The sequence below is a fragment of the Lycorma delicatula genome, chromosome 8 (assembly GCF_047948215.1).
Source record: "Lycorma delicatula isolate Av1 chromosome 8, ASM4794821v1, whole genome shotgun sequence".
NCBI lineage: Eukaryota > Metazoa > Arthropoda > Insecta > Hemiptera > Fulgoridae > Lycorma > Lycorma delicatula.
This window is the reverse complement of record NC_134462.1, coordinates 105808213-105821841: the sequence shown is the minus strand read 5'-3', so window position 1 is coordinate 105821841 and position 13629 is coordinate 105808213. Positions and strand designations below refer to the sequence as shown.

The following is a 13629-nucleotide window of genomic DNA, read 5'->3' as shown; positions in this document are numbered from 1 at the left end:
AAACCCGGTGGCTTTTGAGTAATACATGGGATTTGGTTATTTTGCTTTGTGGTCCATTCTTGACGCCAGGCTTAGTTAAATCCTTCCTCTGTGGCAGCAATTGCTGTTTTGACAGGTGGCTTTCTAGATAGAAGGTGACCACGATTGGCTTCCTCAATATCCCCATGTATTGGTAGGTTTTGATTGTCCATAATCTTCTTGTACTCTCTTATAAGAGCGTTCATATGGCGCAGGTTTGGGGGTGGTATGTGGCTCAATACTGGGATCCATTCCACAGGAGTAGACCTGATAACCCCGGCAGCAATCATTCTCATAGTGTTATTAAGTTGAGCATCAATTCTATGAACACAAGGGCTGTTAAGCCATACTGGCGCACAATGTTCTGCAGCCGAATGATGTGCCCAAAGTGGAAGCCGATGCTCCCCTCGTTGTTCCACAGAGCTTATGTATAATGTTGTTTCTCGGCTTCAATTTCTCTGTAGTTTTCATTAGGTGCTCCTTAAATGAAAGCATTCTATCAAGTGGCACGCCTAGGTATTTTGTTAAATAATTAGCGATGAAAATAATTACAAAAAATTATTTATTTATTCTTTAAGCAACAACAGCCTTATTCCCAATTACAGTCATTCTATGATAGACAAATTTTGTTACATAAAAATTGCCAAGCCTGACCACAATTTGAACTAAGAATTTTCCGGATAAAAGGTAGATGCAAATCTTGGGAGGTCGGCAATCACAGTATACAATATTATTTTACAGATCTTTAACTAAATGCTTAATAGTGGTACTTAATTAAAATCTCTTTATAAAATTCTATGTATTTTATAACGCATTTGTGGATAATTGACTTTTCAGTTACTGTCAGAGAGTCTAGACCTGGCTGGGCCAATGTCCACTGTACTACCCGTAGTCTTTTAAATAGTCTTAAGATTGAATTAATACTAACAGATAATAATGAGTAAGTACATGTGAATTCATGTACCTTTAACTGATAATTCTATTTAATCTGTTTAATTACTGCTGTTTGTTTGTGACCTAACAAGAAATATTTTTCTTACCTGCATTAAAAACTTACCTGAAATTTGATTTAAAAAGTACATAAAATAATACTCATCAATTATAGAGTAAAATTGTTTTCAAGGAATTAATCAGTGCATCTCAAAATTCATTAACTGATGTGCACAAATAATTTTCTAAACATCCCATTTTTAAAACATTTGCAATATTTTAAAGCTTGACAAAAATGGAATGAAATTTATTTAGTGTAATAATTATTATTTTAGATTAATTCTGCCAACTTACTTAATTCAACAATAATTTCCAGCTGTTTAAAGAATCAAAATTCAGTTTGTTTTCTTATCAATTTATAATTTTTTTAGTTTTAGATATAAATACTTTTCTAATCTACAAAATATAAATAAATTTATTTTGTTTTATATTTTAATCTACACATGTAATATGACAGTAATAATATTTGCTATGAATAGTCATTTGCCATATATAAGTGACACTAGTGCAATACTATTTCAAAATCACAATCTGATGTAAAAATAAGTAGCAATAAAATATTACTTCAATATCTGATCATACATTAACAGTTGTTAAATGTTATGTTATCTCAGAAATCATAATGTAGAATAAACAGTCAAAACATGAGTTTAAAATTTAAATTTTCAATGTAATATTCAATTTTTCTTAATCTTAAATTTCGTTAATTATTTTCTAAATATCTGTAATTTGTGCTAGTTATAAATCAGATTTTCTATCAGCTTTGATAATTTTGAATTTCTATTTTAATAGGTACCAAATGTTTCTCGGTAAACATATACTACAAGAATCAAAATTCATTTTATAAGTAATATTATTATGAATTAAATTCTACTTATTCTTATGCTATTTTTTATTCCTCCTTATTAAATATATATTAATAAAATTAATTCATAATTAAAATAAATTATATGTGTTTTCTATATTTTTCATTACTATTTTGAGTTATAGTAATTATAAAGAAATACTAACGTGTATGGTGATAAGGGTCCTATAACACACTGAGAAACATCCTTTGTTGTAAGAGCCATATAGAGGCAACATAGAGACTGAAATGCTGAATCAATACAACCACCACCAGATATTTCATCCAGTAAAGCCCAAGCTGCTTCTTTTCCGACATCTTCAGGAACGGAATGTTTTTCTGTTGGGGGATTTGAAACTTTATCACTTGTATAAAATACATCTGTTGTAGTCTCAGCGTATATACTGGCACCAAATCCTAGAAGAGATAAAATACATACAATTACTGGCAAAGCAATATAAAAAAGTGATAAAAACAACTAAACATTTTTAATACAGCTAATCAAATAATTGAAACAAATAAAATGTTGTCAAAAAAAAAAAATTAATATAATTTTTTTTATTACATGTAGTTTTGTTAAGATTTTATTTTTCTACGAAGCTAAATAGTTTTATAGATTTAAGACAGAACTTTAACACTTATTCAGTCATTAAGAATATGATTTATTTTTTTTAATAAAGAAATATTACTCAGCTGTAAATTTACCACTAATATTCAATTTTTCTCTAAAAAAAAAGGATTAACAATAATTGCTTGTAAATATCATTGAGAAAAAGATCACGTAAGGAAATTCCTATACAGAAAAATGCAAAATGTAATAAATTTTCTCAAATTCCTTTTATTACATTATTTAGGGGCTACGGTAATCCAATAAAGTTTACGCAAGGTAATAGGAGTAGTTCAAAGTGAGTTTGTTCCAAACAAAAATGGTTTGGCATATTAGTTGATGTGTCAAACTAGTGTCCACAAGGAAGACGATTCAATCAAGTCAGAATATGATATTTTCAACTCCTCTTAGGAAGATAGAGTGAAATATAAGATACAGGAATAACTGGCAATTCATTAAAAGTTTATATGTTTAAAACTGGGTATGTTATCATAAGAGGGAAATCATACGGGTAAGGTTAACATGAAATTTATAGATATACTAATTTATATACTACTGTAAATTATAGTACAATCCTCAACCCTGTTAATCTTGTCTACATGATACTCAGGACATGGTCCAGGTAAATAAAAGTCTGGATAGTCTAATGACATCACATTCTGAACTGTAAAATGCAGAAATTTATTTGAAATCATTTTTTAAGGTATTTAAAAAATATACTTAGGAAATATGAAAAATCTAAATTTTCTGATTTTTAAAAATTATTTAATTTTATTTAAATATGAGGGTCATTCAAATTAAGAAGCAAATAGCTGTGGAAGAAAAAGAACTGGTAAGAGGGTTATGATACTTTCAGAACATTAAGTTGGAAATCCTGTGATGACTTTTGAAAAAATTGTTTTGTTTATAACCTAAAAATCTCATTTTATGATGGTGAGTCTTCTTGAAGTTTATAAATTAGTTGAACAGCGTAAAGTGATCAGTTTTTTGCTTTCTGAAGATGAAAAACTGGTTAACATTTACTCTTGCGTGGATAAAATTGTAAGACTACAGAAATTTTTAAAGCGGGTAGAAAAATTTAAAGACAGCTGAACTTCAGTGATTCACTACATTCAGGAAGTCCAATTGAAGTTTCAATTTCAATGCTTTAAACTCCACATAGTCTCTCATCCAAGAAGATTGACAGATTACAGTTAAGATTATAACTGAAAAATTACAAGTAAGTGTCAGTACAGTTCATAACGCACTATCACAATCAAACTCAAGTACTGTAAAACACGTGCAAGATGAGTTTCAGAAGAGTTGATAGATTTCTTCCATAAGAAGAAACAAGACTTTGCAAGTGCACAGAGCTGAAACAACAGTATCAGCAGGAAGGTGATGCTTTTTTGCAGATTTTTCTAACCTGTGATTAGACATGGAATCACCATTATGAACCAAGATCAAAAAACAGAGCATGGAGTGGAAACACATGAGTTCACCTGTCAAGAAAAAATTCTGAACTTAACCATCAGCAGGAAAAATCATGATGGCAATCTTTTAGGATGCAAAAGGCCTAGTTTTTGTTTATTTTCTAGATCAGTGAACAATAAACAGTATACATACTACTGTGATGTGCTTATCAACAAAGTGAAGCCAGCAGAGTGTTGAAAAAACACACTGGATCTCAGTGCAAAAGGCATCATTCTGCTTCCTGATACAGCCCGGCTTCAAACAGTAACCAACAGTTACCAGAGCCTGGTAACTCGAGAAACCATCAACAAATTGAATTGGGAAGTACTACCTCATCCACACACAGTTTTGACTCAGCCTTCACAGACTTCCACTTGTTTTATCCACTCAAGGAAGCACTACATATTAAGAAGTTTAATGACAATGAGGATGTAAAAAAAAAATGTAATAAATTGATTGCCAATATCAGGATAGGATTTCTTTACAGCAGACATAAATAAGCTGATTCAGAAGAGGGACAAATGCATTAATATTGCTGGAGATTTTTTTGAAAAGTGAAAGAATTGTCACATTGATTAAATAAACCATTTTACCTTCAGAGAAACTTGTGTCTTTGGTTATTGAATGACCCTTGTATTTCATAATATTATACCATTTTGAATTAAGAATCTGATAAAAATTATGAAAGAACGAAAGAAAGAGCTGTAAAATATTTTATAAGCTAACACTAATTTTTAAACTTTCAGCTAATGTTTCCAAGTTGAAACTAAATACCAAAACTCACTATTCACTATGAACAGTCTATTATTTTACTACAATTATTACATCAATTATTTTTAATTTTACTAAACAAACATAGGGAGAAATATTCTTTTTGTAAGAAGTGTTTCTTTATATACTCGTACTAAATGTTAATACGAGGATCAATCCAGAAGGTTCCCAAAGAGCTCCAGCCGCACCGGAAGGTGCGAGGCAAAATCTGGCAACACTGCTGTGCGCGGCTGTTCCTCCACTCTCGATTCCGCCCGGCCGTGCTTTGCTGTGCTGCTCAGTCTTGGCTCAGCAGCCGTCCGAGATGGAGGTTCCACTTGTTGATCCTGCCAAGTGCGAGATTCATTCTGTAATTCGCTTTTTGCATGCCAAAGGGACTCCACTCGTGGATATTCATCGTCAGTTGACAGAGGTGTATAGCGACAAGTGTATGTCTGTTCATCCAAGCAGTGGCGTCACTCAGGGTCACCAGTTGCAAACAAGTTCAAACAAACTCCTTCTCCTGGCAAAGTCATGGCCAGTGTTTTTTGGGCTCTTAAGGGTATACTGCTGATCGATTTCATGGAACCTGGGACAACAATCAACTCAGTTATTGTGGAACACTAGGAAAATTCAGGCAAGCTATCCAGAACCGCCGGCGAGGATGACTGACAGCTGGTGTAACACTACTTCACGACAACATCCGACCTCACATCTCCCGTTAAACCCAGGAACTTTTATTATACTTTGGGTGGACGGACATGCCCCACCCACCTTACAGTCCGGACCTTGTGCCTAGTGATTATCACTTGTTCTCAAAGTTAAAGGAACACTTGAGTGGCCAATGCTTCCGGAGTGACGATGAAGTCAAAGAAGAGGTGAAACGCTTCCTCAATGGGTTGGTGGTGGAGTTCTATAACATTGGAATACAGAAATTGGAGCATCATCTACAAAAGTGCGTAGAAAAAGATGGCGATTATGTAGAAAAATAGAGCAAAGTTTCTTCTTTCCAACGATGTAAATTTCTATTAGAATAAACAATGTTGTCTATTTGTAACATTGATGGGAACCTTATTTCTGGATCTACCCTCGTATTTTTAACGACAACATTTCTATTTCTGTAATTCTATCATTTCCCATTTCTGACTGCTTCTTTGAAGTTCTGTAATACTTTAATACCCAAGTATCTACTGATGATAACTGTTTGGCAATGAAAATGAACATCCAATTTTACATTTTATTGTTTTGTTAATAGTTTTTGAGTTTTCTATTTATGAATTTAATATACCTATATTGGAACTCTCATAAATATGAGATAATTAAATTTACCTGGAGATTTTCCAGCACACTGGCCCTTAAGATGGTCAACCGTAAAGAAAACATCTGGTATAAACTGCAAGAAAACTCCTTTTGCTGCTTCAACCATACGATTAGAAAGTGCTGGTGAAACTCGTAATGCAAACATTGTTCCTCGCACACGTTTCATTTTTCCCCAATCCTTTAACTAAAATATATAAATAAAAAATAATTAATAAACATTATAATATAAATATAATTTGGCTGTGATATTACAAATTCCTTCCCTGCATAGATTAAATGAATAAAACATCTTACATTGGTAATTAAATTATTATGAAAAATTATAGGAAGTAAAAATTAACAATTCAATTATCGTTAAGTTGAAATGAAAATAATCTTTTAACACAAAGAATATGAACATACTTATCTAAGAGTTAAATATATTTTTTGTATTTTCAATTAATGTAAACTATACTACAGCAATTCAAACATTTTGAATATATGAAAGAAAATTTAGAGAGTAAAAATCTTTCAATTGTCACAATTTAATTATGTACTTAAATCAATAAACTTAAGAAATGAAGACGACTACTTTTTGATATACAACTACAAAACATTTTGAAGTTGACAAAAAATTTATATTTAACTTTAATTATAAAATGGTTAAGATTAAAAAAAAAAATGTAAATTATAAATCTGTTTGAAGAAAGGCTGTAATTTTTTGTTATAATTCTTTCAACTGATACAAATTTAAAACTATTTAACTATTTAAAAAAAATTATAAAATGCGGTTGAAAAACTAACAACCAACAATTACACCAGATATATTTTTTATTTTATACAACAATTAACTAAAACCAAAAGCAGATTTACAAAGAAAGATCAGAATTCATTTCATATTTCATGAAAATCATTTAACAAGTAATAAAGAAACAGCTGTAGAGAGACTAACATGGTTTATTTCTGCTATTTTATGATCTTAAGAATCTAAAGGAGAATTTGTGATTGTTTGTTTGTTTGTTTGTTGCAAAGTCAAAAAAATTACAGAAAACTTTGAAAGTAGTGCATAAAAAAACTCAAAAAATACTCACAGATCACATAAAAGTAATTTATAAAGTAATTCTATAATGAAGATTTACAACTGTTTTATCTTTAAAATATTACAATGTTATTGTATTATAAAATAAAAAAACTATATGTATATAATTGCTATATAATATCGAATTAGCCATTAAAAATATCACTTTCTTGATTATGGAACACAAGAATGGCAGGAGTTTAATTATATCTCCCTACAGATTACAGAGACTGATTTTCATCTTGTCATACACATGCAAATTAACAGTCCAAACATATGCAAATTTATAATATAAGCATACAAAATAAACAAAAAGTAAGAGCTATGCTAAACAGTTATTAGAATAAATAAAATGCTCAAAAACAGGTTATAAAAAAAATCAGAATCTAAAATTTTCATTTTAGAATAAAAGTTAGAAATATTTCTAGATTTTTATTAGTTCTTTATAAAAATGTAATCTGGATATCTTCAATTCATAAATTTATAGAAAATATACCTTTCACATAAAACAGAAATGGATGAAAGAAAATCAACAATGTTATATAATAAATTAAGCACATACCTGATTACAACAAACCTTAAAGGGTTCATGATGACTTCTGTCTGCTTAAATCTTCTATCTGTATCTGTCTCCTTTTCAATCTCCCACTGATCACACTCACTGTATTTCTAGTATTCTCTCACTTCTTACTTTTATCAAATTGCATACCCATCTCATTTTTTTATCCTTAAAATATAAATCTAATCATATCTTTGTAATATAGAATCCAATGTAACTGTAGAGCTTATATTTCCTGTTCTTTTTTATTTTCTGTAAAATGGAAATATCATCCCTCCCAGTTTCATATTTGTTTCACAGAATTTATTAATTTTCTCTCATTCCCTTTTATTAGTACTCATCAAGAAATTATCATTGGATATTTTTTCCACTTTACTACATTTTATTACATTTGCTTTACACATTCTTCCACTTCAGTAAGTAACTAAGATTATTACATAGCAAAACCCTTTTCATTTGTGCATTCATTTTCATATGTTCCTCAAAAATAATTTCCCTAAATAATTAATATCCTTAACTTTCCTATTAACTTTTCCTCAGTGATACAGAGTAGCTGGACCAAAGGTGCAACCATATCGGAGCGGTATCTGTTGAGAGCCAGACTAAGGAATGATTCCTGAAAGAGGGCAGCAGCTCTTACAGTAGTTGTTACGGGCGTAGGTCAGGATGACTTAAATGGCCATATCAACATCACTCAGTCCTCTGAGTACTGTGCAGCTGAAAGCAATGGAAAACTACAGCAGCTTTTTTTCCAAGAAAATGTAGCTCTGGACAGGCAGGAGTCGGTTTCATAATGAACAAGAAGATAGGGAAGAGAGTAGAGTATTTGAAATTGCATAACGATAGAATCATTGTAATAAGGATAAAATTGAAACCTAAACCGACAACGATTGTTAACATCTATATGCCTACAAGCGCCCATGATGATTATGAGATTGACCGTGTATACAAAGAAATTGACGAAGCAATTAAAAGCATAAAAGGCGATGAAAATTGAATAATAGTTGGAGACTGGAATGCAAGCATTGGAAAAGACAAAGAAGGAAATATAGTGGGTGAATACGGGCTGGGCAAAAGGAATGAAAGAGGGGACCGACTTACAGAGTTTTGCATGAAATATAATTTAGTAATTGCCAACACCCAGTTTAAAAATCATAATAGAAGAATATACACATGGAAAAAGCCAGGTGATACTGCAAGGTATCAGATAGATTATATCATGGTTAAGCAAAGATTTAGAAATCAACGCGTCGACTGCAAAACTTACCCTGGAGCATATATTATAGCGATCATAATCTAGTGATAATGAAATGTAGATTGGGGTTTAAAAACCTGAAGAAAAGGTGTCAGATGAATCGGTGGAATTTAGAGATGCTTGATGAAGAGGAGGTAAGAAGATTTTTGAGGAGGATAGCAAGAGGTCTGAGTAAAAAAGATAAAGTAGAAAATGTAGAATGGGAGAATGTTAAAAAGAAAATTCTTAAATCAGTAGAAGCGAAATTATGCGAAACAAAGAGAACTGGTAGAAAACCTTGGATTTCAAACGATATATTGCAGCTGATGAATGAACGTAGGAAATATAAGAATGCTAGTGATGAAGAAAGTAAAAGGAACTATAAACAATTAAGAAATACTATAAACAGGAAGTACAAACTAGTGAAAGAAGAGTGGATTAAAGAAAAGTGTTCAGAAGTGGAAAGAGAAATGAACATTGGTAAAATAGACGGAGCATACAGGAAAGTTAAGGAAACTTTTGGGGTACATAAATTAAAATCCAATAATGTGTTAAACAAAGATGGTACACCGATTTATAATACGAAAGGTAAATTCGATAGGTGGGTAGAATATATTGAAGAGTTGTACAGAGGAAATGAATTAGAAAATGGTGTTATAGAGGAAGAAGAGTGTCGAAGAGGATGAAAGGGGGAGATACAATACTAGATCTGAATTTAAGAGAGCATTAAAAGATTTGAATGGCAGAAAGGCTTCTGGAATAGACGGAATACCTGTAGAATTACTGCGCAGTGCAGGTGAGGAAGCGATTGATAGATTATATAAACTGGTGTGTAATATTTATGAAAAAGGGGAAGTTCCGTCAGACTTCAAAAAGATTGTTATAGTCATGATACCAAAGAAAGCAGGAGCAGATAAATGTGAAGAATACAGAACAATTAGTGTAACTAGCCATGCATAAAAAATATACATGCGACATAATGCCGAAAAGTACAGGAGAAACAAGCTTTCAGTCAGAAATATAATTTGTTTACATCAAAAATTAATTTAAATGCCAGGAAAAGATTTTTGAAAGTATATGTTTGGAGCATCGCTTTATATGGAAGTGAAACATGGATGAACGGAGTACCTGAGAAGAAAAGAAGCTTTTGAAATGGGGTGCTATAGGAGAACTTTAAAAAATCAGATGGGTGGATAAAGTGACAAATGAAGAGGTGTTGCGGCAAATCGATGACGAAAGAAGCAATTGGAAAAATATAGTTAAAAGAATACAGATTTTTTAGGCCACATATTGAGGCATCCTGGAATAGTCACTTTAATATTAGAGAGTCAGGTAGAAGGAATAAATTGTGCAGGAAGGCAACGATTGGAATATGTAAAATAAATTGTTAGGGATGTAGGATGTAGGGGGTATACGGAAATGTAACGACTAGCACTAGATAGGGAACCTTGAGAGCTGCATCAAACCAGTCAAATGACTGAGACAAAAAAAATTTCCTATACCCTCTCTCTTTCCCTGTTAGAATATTGTTTCCATTTTTACTTCCAACTGTGTATGCAGTTTTGTTTATATTTATTCCCAACCACTTTTCAGTTACTGGATTTCTCTTATGAAGATCGATCACTTTATCTTGTTAATCTTTAACTACATATATCATAAGTAGAAATATATAGTCTTATTTTCTTATATCTGAGTCTTCCTTACTGCCTCTATTACGATTCTCTTTATGTTAGCCTCCGGAACCATTATAAGGTATTACTGAATACCTTATGAATGAGAATGAGAATGATATATATGACTGTAAATGAAGTGTAATCTTGTAAGTCTCAGGTTGATCATTCCTGAGATGTGTGGTTAACTGAAACCCAACCACCGAAGAACACCAATATCCACGATCTAGTACTCAAATCTGTATAAAAGTAACTTCTTTTACTAGAATTTGAACCTTAGAACTCTCGACTTCGAAAGCTGATTTACAATGAAGAATTTACCACTAGACCAAGCTGGAGTTGATCTACATTAAGGCTAGTGTTGTATATCAGGATATACAAAGGATTAACACTTGACTTTCTAAATAGAAGGTTGATGTTGAGATCAAGCTAAAGCACTTGTGTTTTAAATTTTAATTCTATTAACACCTTGATGCTGTCTCTTAGCCTTCACTCTATTGACAAATTTGTTTATGTGATTGTAATAATATTCTAGTAACATAAAATCTGATACTTTATTTACAAGCTAGGTGTTGTATAAGCAGAACACTAAAACATAACCATACGCTAAGATCTTTTTGTAAAATTTATTTTGAGATAAATTTTTTAAATATTATATGAATATTATGGGTTTTGATTTTCTTATTTTCATTATTATTTCTCTTGTTGAAATGCAATATAACTTGTCAACTACAAAAAGCTGGATTCAAACACATGTCTTGTTTGAATCAATAATATTGCTAGATGACAACATGTTGTGTCATGTCAAGAGAATAATAATGAAAATTATAAAAAACATCAGCCTGATAAATGTTAGTCAAACTAAAAATTTTAAATAGCTATAAATCAGAATGGCTAAATGTAAGAGATTTTTTAAAATAACTATGTTTTTTCTTTATGATATTGAAGTAAAAACGTACAATTAAGTAAACATAAACTGATTATGATTATGAAACCCATACCATAATTGGTTTCAACTGTTTGATGTTAGGACAATTTAAGGTGACTTCTCCACCACCCTGAGGTTCCATTCCTCTCTTTTTGATAATCAATTCAAGACCTGGATCAACAACCATAAACCTTCGTAAAACTGCTAAAGCTCCATTTTTAAATGCATCTACTGAAGGGTCTTTCTATATAAAACAGAAACAACATTATCAGTTATGTGTGTATGTGTGTGTGTATGTATATATATATATATATATATATATATATATATATAAATACACACTGGATGAGCAACTTAAAACCACACAAAATTGGTTCAAACTGCAGTAATTTGAGTGTCATCTAAAACGCTGCTAGCGTAGCTGCTATTACTACTGCCACTACTGATTAAGAATGTTACTTCTCTTGTCTACTATTATCAATTGTTAACTACTCATGCTTCAGTGCAGTGGAGTTTCTTCTGCAGTTGTATTCTTCTAAAAGCTTATTCAATGATTATTATAGTGGAAGCTTATGTACACTCTGGATCTTTTTAAGAAATGTGTCAAATATTCATAAAATAACTTCCAAATGCCAGTATCCCAGCAGAGTAGCATACATAATTTGGTTAACAAATATTACACAATGGGTCAGTTTAGAATGGAAAACAAAATAGGGCAGCTTCCATTAGGGGTCCAGAGGCTATAGCCAATATTCAAAGAGAATTTCTGTTGGTTCAAAAAAAATCTATTATGCAAGTTGTCAAAACAAAGAGATGTAAAATACACATCTTGTCGTAAAATTCAAAAACATTGACAATGAATAGAGATATACCGATACTCTATTTACGCCTGATGAGACATGGTTTCATTTATTTGGGCAATTAAATTTGCACACCAGTACTGGATGACTGAAAATCCTTACCAGATGTTTGAACCAAAACATCATTAAGTAAAATTTCATTTCAAGATGAGAAAATCTGTGTCTGTTGAAGTGCTGTATCTGGAAATCATATAGTGGGTTTCAATATTTTTTAACCAGATTGTCATCCCAACCCTATAGGGAGCAAACTGATTACATCACAGTCATTGGTCGGAACGCACCAATGTAAATGCATCAGCAGATATTTGCATCAGTAAAATACAAATCGGATTTCGCCTTCACGTAGGCCTCAAACGGACATCTTCACATCCAACCTAACATGATTCCCTCAAACTAACCGACGAAACTGTGGAAGCGCAAACCCCTTGCCTAGTCAAAATCTGACAGCACCATTCGTGACTGTGAATGCTTCAGAAAATGAACGAGGAGTTTAAAGTTAAATCAGTGCAACACTTATACCAATCAAAATTATGTGTTATGCAACATAGACATTCAGACCTAAACTCAATTAAGTCGACCAATTTAGGTCACCTAACAAGGGGAATGCAACCCCATTCTGGTCCACGCAGGGGCCAGGGAAAAACCCCGCACCCCCACCCGGTCGCATCATGGTGTCTCGTGTGGCATTACCAAGTCATGATCACAACCGCCATTGGGGGAGGGAAGCCACGCCCCCGGCCGTACAGGTTAACATACCCCAGCAGTGCGGTCACCCCCACAAGCGGAAGTCCCAAACCAGACTGTCAATACATAATTGTCCAGTATAATTTTCAAAGAATTCTATGCACAGTTAACAAATCATGAAAAAGAGGCTTCTGCCAGAAGATGGAGCAACATCTGAAATATCAAATGATTCATGTAGCTCTTACAGAAGAACAATCTGTCTGCAGAGAGTGGTAGCCTTCATAATTCCCAGATTCGTCTAGTTATGATTTTTTCTTTTCGGACTGTTTGAAGGATAAAATTTATGAATCAAATCCCCATAATACTGATGAACTCAAGGCAAATTTTCAACAAGAAATCGATGGTACTAACAAAAATGTTACTGGAGCACAAAAGTGAATTGCTGCTGCACAGGGCTCATTTCGATTATCTTTTGTAAAAATATGGTAAGTATGTAAACTTTTGTAATGTAAATACAAAATTTATGTTGCAACAGTGTTTAACTGTATCGGTTTGGTTTTATGCTGCTCAGCCAACACACACACACACACACACACACACACACACACACACACACACACACACACACACACACACACACACACACACACACACAC

General features: G+C 32.3%; 1 protein-coding gene across 3 annotated transcripts in view; it reads right to left on the bottom strand.

Moving 5' to 3' along the window:
* The window catches only part of LOC142328684 (putative RNA 3'-terminal phosphate cyclase-like protein), a 41208-nt gene that overhangs the window by 19124 nt on the left and 8455 nt on the right, over positions 1–13629 (bottom strand). For all 3 annotated transcript variants that reach the window (XR_012757324.1, XM_075372606.1, XM_075372605.1), the window contains exons 3-5: positions 11503–11673; positions 5991–6165; positions 2020–2269 (exon numbers count right to left, since the gene is read on the bottom strand). Coding sequence is in view for 2 of the 3 variants with exons in the window: in XM_075372606.1 (XP_075228721.1) it covers positions 2020–2269; positions 5991–6165; positions 11503–11673 (596 nt within the window). In the remaining variant the exon portion in view is untranslated. The remainder of the gene's footprint in view (positions 1–2019; positions 2270–5990; positions 6166–11502; positions 11674–13629) is intronic.